At 42.2% G+C, this 13,285-nt stretch overlaps 2 protein-coding genes across 2 annotated transcripts; both read left to right on the forward strand.

The window, feature by feature from the left end:
- Nucleotides 1-1,117: 1,117 nt before the first annotated feature.
- Nucleotides 1,118-3,166, forward strand: LOC6565939 (histidine-rich glycoprotein). The gene has a single exon (XM_001992413.3). It carries the CDS (start codon nucleotides 1,283-1,285, stop codon nucleotides 2,882-2,884), a length of 1,602 nt encoding a protein of 533 aa, XP_001992449.2. The 5' UTR covers nucleotides 1,118-1,282; the 3' UTR covers nucleotides 2,885-3,166.
- A 7,987-nt stretch (nucleotides 3,167-11,153) lies between these two features.
- LOC6565940 (neprilysin) lies at nucleotides 11,154-13,067 on the forward strand. The gene has a single exon (XM_001992414.1). The coding sequence runs from the start codon at nucleotides 11,154-11,156 to the stop codon at nucleotides 13,065-13,067; it is 1,914 nt and encodes a 637-aa protein (XP_001992450.1).
- Nucleotides 13,068-13,285: the final 218 nt, after the last annotated feature.

Here is a 13,285-nt window from a genome sequence, read left to right on the forward strand (position 1 = left end):
AAATTCTGAGAATGTCTTTAAAAAAAGTTATATTTTTTTTTATGATTTTGTTGTTGTTTTTTTTACAAGTTTAAAGAAACTGTTTTTGGAAACTGATTTGATTATCGTATGTGGAAGATCGTATGAAGATCGTATGTGGATCTTTCAAAGAGATTCGATATTAAGTGTTATAGTGAATTTGTATGAAATATATACATAACCTCACTTCAAATAATTTTGTTTTAAACTATGCTTATGCTTACCCAAACTTCAATCACAAATAAAGTAAAGTCTTTGAGTGCATATTATATATGTATGTAAACACAGATCGACTAATACATGAATAGCCCACTAAATTGGGCTGTGGAGTATTATGTTGATCGGCGGATTATACCAGATGTCAAATGCCAGATCAGCTAATGCATGAATAGTCCAACATATTGGACTGTGGAGCATTACGTTGATCTGGAGTCATGTATGATATGAGAAGAGCCAAAGCCCCTGAAATACCATCTGATATTTCAAACTCCTCTTAGAGGTGTCCTCTTGAGAGCTGTTCTTAGATTGATTTATTGACTTACATATGTAATCGGGTGATATCGGGCATATTACAGTTGTGAAATACACCAGTTTCTAGAAAGTTACCAAAACAATTTCATCACAAAGAAAATCTATTTTCGATCGGTGATTCACAATTATGCGAGCTGGTGGCTCCATTCGAGGCCATATGCCTCCAGGCATATCTATTTCACCATATTGCGAAACGGCAATAACAAAATAACAAGCCAACCAACATATGTACAAAGTGTTGTACATAGTGTATACATATGTACAGTTATATATACATATGTACATGAAGATATGGCCATGTGTTTTTCATATACTATGTAAATGGGAGCAGGCTATTTTTATCGGCTTTGGCTCTCACGATTTGGCTGCGACGCATTAACTTGTTTCTCTGCTGCTCGTATGTCAGTCAGGCGTGCACCTCACCTCACTCTCTTTATCTTTTGCTCCCTCTCTTTCGCTCCCTCTCTTGCGCTGTCTCGCTCCGTCGCGTCGCGTCGCTGCCGGCGTTAAACGATTACAAACGTTGCGCGGCGAGTATAAAAGTTGCCGGCCGGTTAGCGTCCATCATCAGTTAGAATCTTGAAGCTTGAAGCTTTCTGAGCTAGCGAAAGAGACAGCAAACATATATAGAAACAAAACAGAATACAAACAAATTGTTATTGTTATTGTTATATTGTTTTGGTTATTGGTTATTATTCGAACAAAGAAGGCATAAATTATTGTTGGAAGCAGCATGGCTGAGGTAGCGAAAACAGGTGGCGAGTCCTTGTCGGATACGCCGATTGAGATCCTGAATATTGAGTACGAGGAGGCGATGGAGCAAGCGGAAACCCCCCAAGCCCCGATGCCCAAGAGTGGCAAGCTCATCAAGAAGGCCATGAAGAAGGCGCACAAGGCGCAACATATGCTTCAGGTGGCCATGGATCAGCTGATCGCTGAGCAGGCCAAGGGCAAGCGGCTGGAGGCCAAGGAGGCCAAGCAGGCCAAGAAGCTCAAGCAGCAGCAAAAGAAGAAGGACAAGAAGGCCAAAAAGTTGGCCAAGAAGCTGGCGAAGGAGCAATCGCAATCGCAACCGGATCCGGAGCAGGATTCGAACGAGAACCAGAACGAGAACGAGAAGATGCGCTCGCGTTCAAGCAGCGTCAGCTCTACTTCGAGTTCGTCGAGCTCCTCCTCGTCCAGCTCCTCCTCCTCCTCGTCGAGCTCGTCGAGCAGCGACAACTCCGATTTTGGCCACTGCCATGCCTGGGGTCGCAAATGGAAGGGACGACATGGTCATCCCCATTGCCGCAGGGATCGCTCCAGGTCCGTTTCTGGCGATGGCCACAGCCGCCGTCACGGACATCATGGACATGGACACGGACACGGACATGGTCACGGACATGGTTATGGTCATGGTCATGGTCACGGACATGGTGATGGTCATGGACATGGTCATGGACATGGTCATGGTCATGGTCATGGACATGGACATGGGCACAGGCACGGCCCAGGTCCCCATCACTTTGGACCGCATCACTTTGGCCCCAATCGCTTTGGCCCCCATCGCTTTGGACCCCATCATTTTGGTGGCCATAATTTTGGAGGTGGATGCCCTTGGTCTATGTGGGATCAGGAGCAGTTTTTTCGGAGCGGCGGCCTGCCGTGGGCCCTGGAAACGAGCACGGCATGTCAGAGAAACGGATCGAGATCTAGGTCGCGTTCGCTTTCGCACGGCAGAGGTTGTGGACATCACGGCAGAGGAGATAAACGAGCCGAATGCGGACACGGATACGGACATGGACATGGCCACAAGGGTCGTCACTATGAGTGTCAACTAAATCGTTCCAGTTCCAGTTCAAGATCGGACAGCGAGGAAAACGAGGATCGTCATCATGGTCCGCATCATGGTCCTCACCATGGGCCTCATCATGGTCCGCATCATGGTCGTCACCATGGTCCGCATCATGGTCCTCATCATGGTCCGCATCATGGTCGTCACCATGGTCCGCATCATGGTCCTCATGATGATCCTCACCATGGTCCGCATCATGGTCCTCATGATGGTCCGCATCATGGTCCTCATCATGGTCCGCATCATGGCTCTCGGCATGGGTCGTCTGCTGGTCCATCCGATTTTCAGGATCACTGCAGCCGTTCACGTTCGCGATCCCAGTGCAAAGCTGGCAACTTTGTTGAGCACTCGAAATCTGGACACCCAAAGCAAGGCAAACACTGCGTGGACGAGGGAATGGCACGAGATAACCACAAGAAGCATTCACACAGATTCAAAGAAGATTCACATCACGGAGCTACTGGATTCTACCGGGTTTTCGAACCCGCTCCCTGGTCTTAAAAGCTTGAACCGCACTGCCTGCGATAATTGTTTTTTTTTTTTTGCAATTTGGAGGCGCCACCGACAATCAATTTAAATGCTGCCCCTTTTGCTTTTTTTTTTTTAAATAATACGCATATATCAAAATATTATCTTCAATATAAGAGGCAAACATAATCAAAATATAAAAAGCCTTTAAAAAATATATTTGTTTATCAAAAATACCCCATCTATATATATGTATCGATATACTTGTTGTAAGTGTGTAAAACTATATTCAAATAAAAGTTGCATAAAAAGTGAGATTCTCTTTTTAATTCGGGAATTATTATGGGTAATCTGAAATTCAAATTTCAGCACACAATTTTTGTGATACATGTTTTAATCTACCTCAAGAATTTTATTTTGTTTTTATTTTGAGCAACTGTAGCACAAAAACTAGTCATCCAATTTAAAAAATATTTGTATCTACAAAGAAATTTCCATGAGATGCATTTATTTGTTTTCGGCTTGCAATTTCAGTTGATTTTCATAAATAACTGAAATTAAATAACAAGCATTTTTTTATTAACTTAATTACATCATTTCATAGTCAATTAAATATTTTTTTTTTGAATGTTCATCCATATATTTTTTGTCAACGTGTTTTTATTTATGTCTCGATTTTTTTTTTATTAAATTTATTCATAGTTTAAAACAATATAATACACTGCGAAGAGAGAAAATTAAATTATCGCATACATCGGGAATGTGATGGACCCTCACTATGCTATAGTTAATTGCAGTAAAGTTATATGAATTGATTTAAATTGTGGAGTATTTACTCAGCTAAAATTCGAACTTACATCGAGCTACAAATGCCAGATAAAAGATAACTTGAGTCGCTTATCAGTGATGCATGAATAATATAAGGTTTTTCCGGAATGTTTAGCAAATAATAGAAAAACATAACATTGATAAGGCAGCTGATAAATGGAATGCATTATCTGACTATATATAATCGATAGCTTTGTGCTGGTTAGATGCGATTTGGAGCAGGTTTAGGCAAGAAGAGAGGAAAAGGAACTGAGAACACTTTCGGCTTGAGCACAATAGTCAGGTTTAGCTGTTCCCCTGCGAGGAGAATTTGTGTTCTCAAAGGCTGTGTTGACGACACGATTAGTCACCTATAGACATTTAAAAGTACCCTCAAAAATAAACGATATGTATAAAGAAAAAACATAGCCAAATTAAAAACTCGATTTTATTCAAATTTAATAAAGGAAATTAAGTTGAATTCACTTCAATGCATATACCACAGCTAGCAAGCTGAAAAGCATGTTTCGTTCATTAGAAGAGCCACAACAAAATCGAGTAGAGCATTTCACTTGCAACGCACAATTTCTCCAGCTAAGAGAGCGCTTAAGGGAGCCAATACTGGGTACAGTGTGTTGTGCATGGGAACAGTTCTACCCCTGAGCAAACTGAATGGGAACAGCTGATGCGTTGCCCTGTGTTGCATTCAAGTTGAGCCGCCGGATTAATACTGATTGACTGAGATTTGCCATTGTTTGTGTGGGTGTGTGTGTGTGTATTTGTGTGTGCATCAGTTACGAGATTAGCCCAAGAATTGAACTGGCAGCGACAGGTCAGCGGTTTATAGCTAGAATAAGTAAGAAGTTGCTCGCACTTTATTTAATTTCTATTCTATTCTTGACAGTCAGTCAACAGGTGTCTACACACACTTGCACATATATATATACACATATATATATGGATACATGCTATATATATGCACTGTTAATTCCAAATTGAAACTTTAGTTAACTTTCGTTGAGATTGTGACAAAAGCAGGTAATTTTGTTGCCCTTTTGTGTTTGTGGCATGCTGCTCAGTTGCGCTTTTGTACTATGTATTTGGGCGTCTCCATTGTCAGGGGCAGACATCAAGTGTACTCCGCTCTGTACACAAACCTGGCAATCTCTGATTTATTTCAAGCGCAATATTTTCAATTTACTTAAAACAAAAAAGTGAAATGAACAAAAGGAAAAAATAATGCAAAAGAAAAATAAAAGAAAAGAACAAAAAAAAAAAGGCCGAGAGCAGCAAGTGGCAGGACATAAAATGTGCAGGAAGTAGATTTTTGAGCGGAAATAATTTTGCCACATGTTGGCAAATAAACACACAGCCAAGTGCGTGGCAAGCGGCAAGCCGCTGCTGCCAAGGACGTGCCTCAAGCAGACGAACAGTCAGTCGGTAAGTTGCAGGGAGCTATTGTGGAGACGCCGACGGGCCATAGAAGATGATTTGGTGTTTCAGTCAACGGGCGGTGGCTCAAATCCATCCGCCTTTATCGTCAACAGCTTAAAACTCAATATAAGTGCACAATTCCGTTCTCGCCCCATTTGTGTTTGCTACACACACACACACACACTTTCATGTATGTACATTTGTTTTTTTTTCCCCCGTTTTAATCATTTTTGTGGCAGCCAAACAGAGAGTTTGCCGCACCACACCGCGTTTGGAGCGGGCATGTAATATTGTGGCAGGCAGCGCTAATGCAAAAGCTTCATCTGCCTGCCCCCCAAAGGCAAAGTGCCTATCTCTGTTGCTCGACCAAGCAAAAACAGAACCCATCCCGCATTATTGATGAGCCTGAGCTGGCAATAGTTGATCCAAACATATCAGAACGTTTTACATTCCAACCCCCTCCCCCCAATTACCCACAAGTACTTACTCATTACAGCAAATTAAATTTAAATTTGCTCAAAGCATTTTTTGCTGCAGCCAAAAAGTATGCAACAATATTTGGCTGCTGTTGAAAACAATTTGCGATGGTTGTCGGCATAACGAATTTTATTATTATTCAGTTATGTGATTATCGTCATGCAATGCAGAATAGAAACAGCAACAGCAACAGGAACACGCCAACGCCGACGGCAATAGCATGCAGCAGCAGCAGCAGCATGCCTCGAAGCGTGGCAACTTCGCCCCAGTGCCACACAAATATTACACAATAGTTATGGCTGTTGGGTCTTAGTGGGCAATGCTACGTGTGTTAAATGCCAAGGCAAGACCTGTAACAAACAATGTCTGAATAAGCCCGGCCAACTAGCCACTGGACCATTGAGCGCAGTTCCTGCGGCACATTTAGTATGCAACACTCGTCCAGCAACATTAACAGTGTCAGCCAGCAAAAGCAAACAGAAAACCAACCAATACACAAACGGACTTCATTGTTGCAGCTGCAGAATGCAAAATTGACTGGACTGGAGCAGGTGGCAGTGCCTGGCAGTGTTGGGCGGATTAGGAGATGGCTAAGTGGGAACGTTCATCGCGTGAGTGTGGGCGTGGTCATTGGTGCTATTGTTGGGCATTGGCCACAATGGTTATGACAAATGACTGCAACAGGGTTTCCCCTGACGAGGCAAGCCTGTGTGGTTTATTATTGAAAACCATCACAAACTGAAAACAATGAAATGCATGCGACGTTTTCTTGAATTAATATCGTGATCTGAAAGCATTTCTAATACAAAGTAAACAAACATATAATGTATACACTTTATTATTTTATTTTTATTGTATATTTTAAATATTAAATTTAAATATTATATTATATATCTTAAATACATACTTTTAAGCTCCAAATATCTCAAATCTCCTCTAGACACGATTCAATAATATCGGTGTATGTAAAACATAAAAATATAAAAATTAAATATATAAATATATTTTATTTATTTACTTAATACTTCAAATAAATTTTCGGGAGGACTGATCTGTCCTATTTACTGATTTAGCCCCATCGTTGTGAAGCTCATATAAAGCTTTGATGCACTCGATGGATCAATTGATGTGTGGAACATCCTTTGCCATCCTCTAGCATTTCCACCAGTTTAATAATTTCCTTGCCCAGGTCGCTTAGCGCTGTGCTACGCTGTTTCGTCTGGCTTGCAACTTTCTCATTAGAATCCTGCGACGGTGGAGAATCCTTGCACTCTTTGGGAACGCTTCGCAACTCTTGCTTGTTTGTGTTTGAATATTACTCATTTTCTTGGATCCAAGTTTCAAGTCGTTATTTCTGTTCGTTGTACAGTTACGTAATAATCCCCATTGTTATCTTTGCATGATGCGAGGCCATGCGATGGTTGACACCCAGGTGTGCAGAGCCGGATTCGCTTTAATCAGGAACCGTACATCTTAACCCGTAATGCCAACTTAATGAAAACGTACCAGAAAGCCAGCTTGGATATTTGCTAAGTTTTCACAGAACGGTGGCGGTAGAAGCATTATCCTTACAATCATTTTGGCAAGATATCATTGCGCTTACTGAGATGCTAGAACACTGCTACCATCAGACCAAGTTTCAACAGATCCGCATAGAATTCCAGTATTCTAGTATTTCAAGTCATAACTGGACTCTGTCCTAGTCGCCGAGGAATACCTGGCAGAGTTGCTTACACTACTCGGGACAAGAATTGACTTGGTCTTTGCCATCATCTTAATGACGATCAAGATCTTTACACCTACCAGAAATACTTATCGAAGTAGTGTCATAGCCGTGTCATATTAGTTGCCTTATCCGACAAGCTATGACTCGCTGTGGTGATAATCTGTGTACTCTCTCTGTGTGTGTGTGTGTGTGTGTGTGTGTGCTTGTCATAGCCAAATATTTAGTTAAATATGCATATGTGTGCGTGGTGCTTCTGTGTGTGTACTTTCTGACATGCAGCACAATAATATGAAAATGATTTGTAATGTAATTTCAACTTAATAAATTTTCAAATATAACGGCATGCCAAGCACAACCCAATAGACTTACACACACACACACACACACACACACATACATACGTACACACATACAGAGACGCCCACATGCCAAAGTGTTTAAGCACTGCCTAAATAAAGGCAGTCGAAATGCCAGCAGGGTTTGTCTCATTACGGGAGCCGGCGAGTGGCAACTGACAATGAGCCAAAAGATGGCACGGGGTGTGGTTGGGACGGATGCACAGGACAATGTGGACGCCGGTGAGGATATGACGGCGACAGGAACTGAAGTTCTCGCAAAGTAAATTTGCATAAACGTATGAAAAATTTTAATATTTACGACAAATTTGCCGCCACCTTTCCCGGCTGCCTCCCGTCACCTGTTTAGGCCATGCAACTTTTAATGGCTATATGCGTGTGTGTGTGTGTTTGTGTGCGGGAAACTGGCGAAGGGCATAGCTAAAAGTGAAACCAGTACCCAAAAAGAAAAGAAAGAAAAAGGCGTGCCCTGCAGCTATACCTAGAACTGGCAATGAAGCTGAAACCAAAGCTAAGGCCAGATCAGGGAATGGGACTGGAACTGGGACTGAGACTGGGAGTCGAACATGGAGTGTAGAGTAAATTGTGTCAGCACACTGAATGGCCGATGAGCATTGAATAATTTACAATGGCTGCTCTTCGAAGCAATTGCTCAATTTTTGTGTGTATTTTTTTGTGTGCATTTCAAATTGGTTTCTCTGCCAAATTTGCCTATATTTATTTTCAACATTTTGGTTGAGTGCCAATAATCTTTGAAACCAATTGCCAGTTGAAGTTGGCGGTTTTGCTTGTGTCTCGTTCACAATGGACTTTTCTTTCATATCATTTAAATATTTAAATAATAGATACTCGATTTTTATTTATTTATTTTAACATGTAATGTTTCCCAAAGTCATTTCTATTTATTTCATTTATTTCCCTCAAGTTGAGCTTTTCATTTTGAATAATTGATAGTAGTTGGTTCAATATGAAATTATATTTTGTTTCCCGAAATGATTATAATAATAAAATTAAATTAACTTGAACTACAGACCTGATTGTATCGACTCTGCTGATCAAGAATTTATATATACTTCATGGGATCGGAGGTGCTGCATTCTGACTGTTGTTGCGCAAGACAATAATACAATTTTTACTAATTTTCAGGATATACAATAAATCTTTTATAATAATTGGTACGAGGTATCTTCTAGGTAAGCATTCGAGAGTAGTGCACTTTAGCATTTAACATTTAAATGAACAATCCGTCACAACTAATGGATATTGCTCCCTTGGCTGGAGTATTTAAGACACGTAAACAGAGCTCGGGGGTATTGACTTTGTTTATTATCACAGCATTGAATGGTCTTTCAATTGGGTTCTGGAATCGCCCTGTTTTGGTCATTTGACGGCAAACACATCGTTGGCCATTAGCAATTAGCGCTGTCATTTAAATGTTTTTTAAAATGCCAAATACATTTCCCAGTCTTCATATTCAATTGTTTTGGTGCTCTGTTTTATTTGAAATGCGGCATATTTGATTCAAATTCAATTCAAAGTAAATGTTACTTAAGAGCCTCGAACAATACATACTTTGATCAAATGTAGAAAGTTCGTAAGTGAAGACAAAGAGTTGAATGAATTTCAACAAATGATTTTAGTCAACTATCTTTGGTACTATTTCGACCAGGGTATTTTAGGAACGGTGCACTTAATTTCTGTTTGGTTGGTGTACGTTTAATTTGAGATGCGCCCCACAAATGCCAATAATAAAATTTGTGGCAACTTTAGCTGTAATTGCTTTAATGTGTGTTTTCAGTGGCTTTTAATGGTGCTGGCAAATTGCTCTTGGATTGCTTTTTGCCCATTAAATCGCTGTTGCCCACGTGGATAAGCCGCCTAATTGCCCAAATGATATGTTGCAGCAATTGTTCACATCGTAAAGTCTATTCACGCCCATCCACTTATTCCATCAGTACAACAATACGCTCAGACCGCAATATACTCAAGCATCTTCTCGATGCACTTTCATGGAGCTGCAAATCAATCAGTGCCACAGCTTTCAGCATACGATTAAAGTTGCATGTGGCACACAGACATGCTGAATTAACTGCTTAAGGCTTATTTGCAGCATTTAAGTGGACGAGTGCTCATCTGCTGGGTTTACATGGCACATTAATGCAACACGTTTAATGTGGCGCTTCACTGCCAGACAGCTTTTTGTTGATTCCCCGAATTGTAATTAAAACCGTATATTATGCTCTTGTGCTGTTGGATTACACACACACAACAACACGCACACACAACACATAACACACAACACACACAGACGAGTACACTGATGCTCATTTACCTGGCCTCTGCACAGAAGCTAATTAACGCCTGAGAAACTTAATTTCAATTTTAGCAAGCAGCAAAATTAAAGTCGAATGAGCTCGACTACAAAATACCATGAAAACAGCTGTTAAACATTTAATTCTCATTTTAGTGACAAATTTCTCTTTCAAAAAGCTATGCACTCTCAAATGTAAGGGGTGAGGGAAGTGCTCCCATTTCTCATAGCCGGCATATCGATGATCTCGCCTGCTGATAATAATGAGATAATGAGAAATGAATTTAGAGTTGGACATTAATATGTGTAGATATACCAAGTATCAATTGGAATGATCTGCTCTTAGAATTATAGCTACAAAGGTTCAAATTCCTCTCAATACCAATCTGAATCTTCGCGATGTTGACAGTTTTTGCAGTTGCACTTGATGAATTTCTATCAATTATTATGGATTGACCTATGAGTCGAATTTGTACAGAAATTTGTAAGTGTTTCGTAACGTCTGCATAATCTTGTGGCATTTTATGTATTTGGCTCTTCGGGCGTTCATTTTGATGTAGGCCTTTGAATGTTCGCTTATTAATTACTTTTCCCAGCACAAGTTTAAAGAGAAGAAATCGATAAAAGGGCAAAAGGCCAACACTGTGCATAGCACCGGGAAATATCTATATATATATATATTTTATTATAACATCGTTATACAAACATTGAAATTTGTTTCAAGAGATTGAATTAAAATTGACTTTTAATACGGTCGGACTTTATTTGAGAAATAGTTTTGATTTTTCAAAGAAACACTTTTAATGATCCAATCAGACTAATACCAAAACAACACAAAATAATATACTCGAATATGAGTGTATAAATATTATTTGCTTGTTGTGCGCTTATTATAAATATAATATGCGAATACTTTCTACGTAGTTAGTTAATAATAATTGATTATTATTGTCAATACAATTATTTTGTATTTTGTTTAACATATCAAATTTAGTTGTTATTTGCTCTATGTTGAAATGAAAAAAAAGTAAATAAATAAAAAATCACTATCGTCGGAGTCTGAGGTGGGTTATCAGGCGTGGCATCTCCGCGAGACGCCAGACACTAATTTCATTATCATTATCAGCTGGTTGCATCGCAATTGTTATCAATTAGTTCATACGCGAATTCGATGAGAAGCGCAAGTGAAAAATGTGCAAGCTACAATTGTTGCTACTGATGCGGCTGGTGCTGGCAATCCTCGCCAGCGATGGATGGCCCGGTTACTTGCAGCTGCATATGAATGCCAGTGCTGATCCCTGTTTGGATTTCTATGAGCACGCCTGTGGTGGATGGGAGGAGGCGCATGTTACTGACGCTTACAGCAGCCAGTTGGAGCAACTGGATCACGTCTATCACGAACAATTAGCGTCGCTGCTGGAGCAAATAACCGGAGCCCCAAGCGATGGCCAGCCGCGCTTTGTGGAGCTGCTGCGGAGCAGCTATGCCGCCTGTCGCGACCAGCAGGCTGGCTACGATGCGGCACAGTTTGTGCGCTGGCTGCGCGACTTGAGTGGCATAAGCATGACAAGCGAGGACAACGACAACTGGAGTCAAGTAGTCAGTCTGCTGAAAGGCTACGGAGTCGCTGCACTGCAGCAATTTGAAATGGAAATGCAACCGGAATCGAGAAGCGATGCGGAACTGTGGCTGCTCCAGCTGCAACTACCTTGGCCCCACAGTCAGGCAGCGGCAACCAGGAACAACTGTTCGCTATCTCTGCTGACGCGCTCGCGTTTCAGGCAACTCTATCGCGAGCTGCAACCGCTGGGCGTGCCAGAGGGCAAGCTTTGGCAGCAAATCAAACAGCTGGAGAAGCAACTGAGGCTGCTCTGGCTGCTGCTGCATCCCAGTGTTGTGTTGGATGATGCGAGTGGCGTGGAGGTGGATCTAACGCGTTGGCTGTTGCCGCTGCCGGCAACCACCGAATCAGTGGAGTATTTGGGGGAAACATATTTACGTGGCGTCTCCCTGTTGCTAGCCGCACAGCCGCCGTCGCTGGTGGCTCGCTATTTGCAGCTACGTTTGCTGCACCAATTGGAGTTGCAGCCAGTGCCGCCATTGGCATTTGGGCGGCAACAGTGTGCGGCACAATCGCGTCAACTGTTGACGCATGCCGTCGTCTGGCTGATGCAAGAGGCTCAGTTGCCGCAGCTGCAGCGACAGCAAATGCGCCACTCCGTGCAACAGCTTTTCGCCAAACTGCGTCGGCAATTTGAGCTCAAGTTGCTGGCGAATCGCAATCAGTTTGATGCAGCCACGCAGCGCTTTCTGCTTGACAAGCTGCGACGCATGCAGCTGCGTGTGGGCGTGCTGCCGCCCACTGGCACCGCAAATGAGCACCGTTTGCAGCTGGAGACCCACTACGCGGCACTGCAGCTCAACGCCAGCGATTACTATGGCAACTTACGAGCTCTGCTGCAACTAATTGATAATGATAGACAAAAAGTTGCAACTGCTGATTTGTATTTTCTGCAGCCGGATGGCTTTGGCAGCTATGCGTCACCCTTTTTTTTGCCCGGACGCAATGTGGTGTTGTTGCCGCATTCGCTGTTTGGTGGCCACCTGTATTGGCCAGATCAGGCGGCAATTTACAGATATAGCGGCTTGGGTTTCCTGATCGCACACGAGCTGTCGCACGGCTTTGCGCCCAGCGATGTGCACTACGATGGCTGTGGCAATGAGGCGAATGCGCAGCAACAGCAACGCCTGCTGACCAATCGTCATTTTGGCAAAGAGATGCGCTGCCTGCGACGCCGTCATGGCCAAATGGCCGACGAGAAGTTTGCCGACATCAATGGAATCGCGTTGGCCTACGACAGCTATTTTGCTGGACACCCAGCAAGCACAGCCGCCAAGCAACAGCAGCTCTTCTTTCTCAATTTTGCACAGTTCTTTTGCCAGGACGAGCAGCAGCTGGAGGAGGATGTGGAGGATAGCAATCAGCACGGTGACAGTCGGCAGCGCGTCAACGATGCCGTCGCCAGTTCTGAATCCTTTGCACTGGCCTTCAGCTGTGATCGACAGAAGGAAATGAAAAGAAGACGCATCTGTCAGTTGTACTAACTGAAACTGAATGAAGAATGCTTAGAGCCGCAAGTCATTGTCTTAATAAGTTTTGATTGATAATTGATTATTTATTAAATTGTACAATTTACAATGCATTGGTTTCACTTAACAGTTGAGGCCATACTGTTTATTTACTGATGGATTGTTGAACTGATTAACCCAATGCACAAGGACAACATTGCTCGGAGCATTTTAGCCAAATCAAACAAGAGCAG

The sequence above is a fragment of the Drosophila grimshawi genome, unplaced genomic scaffold (genome assembly GCF_018153295.1).
Source record: "Drosophila grimshawi isolate 15287-2541.00 unplaced genomic scaffold, ASM1815329v1 contig_848, whole genome shotgun sequence".
NCBI classification, from domain to species: Eukaryota; Metazoa; Arthropoda; class Insecta; order Diptera; family Drosophilidae; genus Drosophila; species Drosophila grimshawi.

Excerpts from the sequence above, each read along its gene's own strand:
- LOC6565940 (XM_001992414.1), top strand. The coding sequence starts at position 11,154 with ATGTGCAAGCTACAATTGTTGCTACTGATGCGGCTGGTGCTGGCAATC.
- LOC6565939 (XM_001992413.3), top strand. The coding sequence starts at position 1,283 with ATGGCTGAGGTAGCGAAAACAGGTGGCGAGTCCTTGTCGGATACGCCG.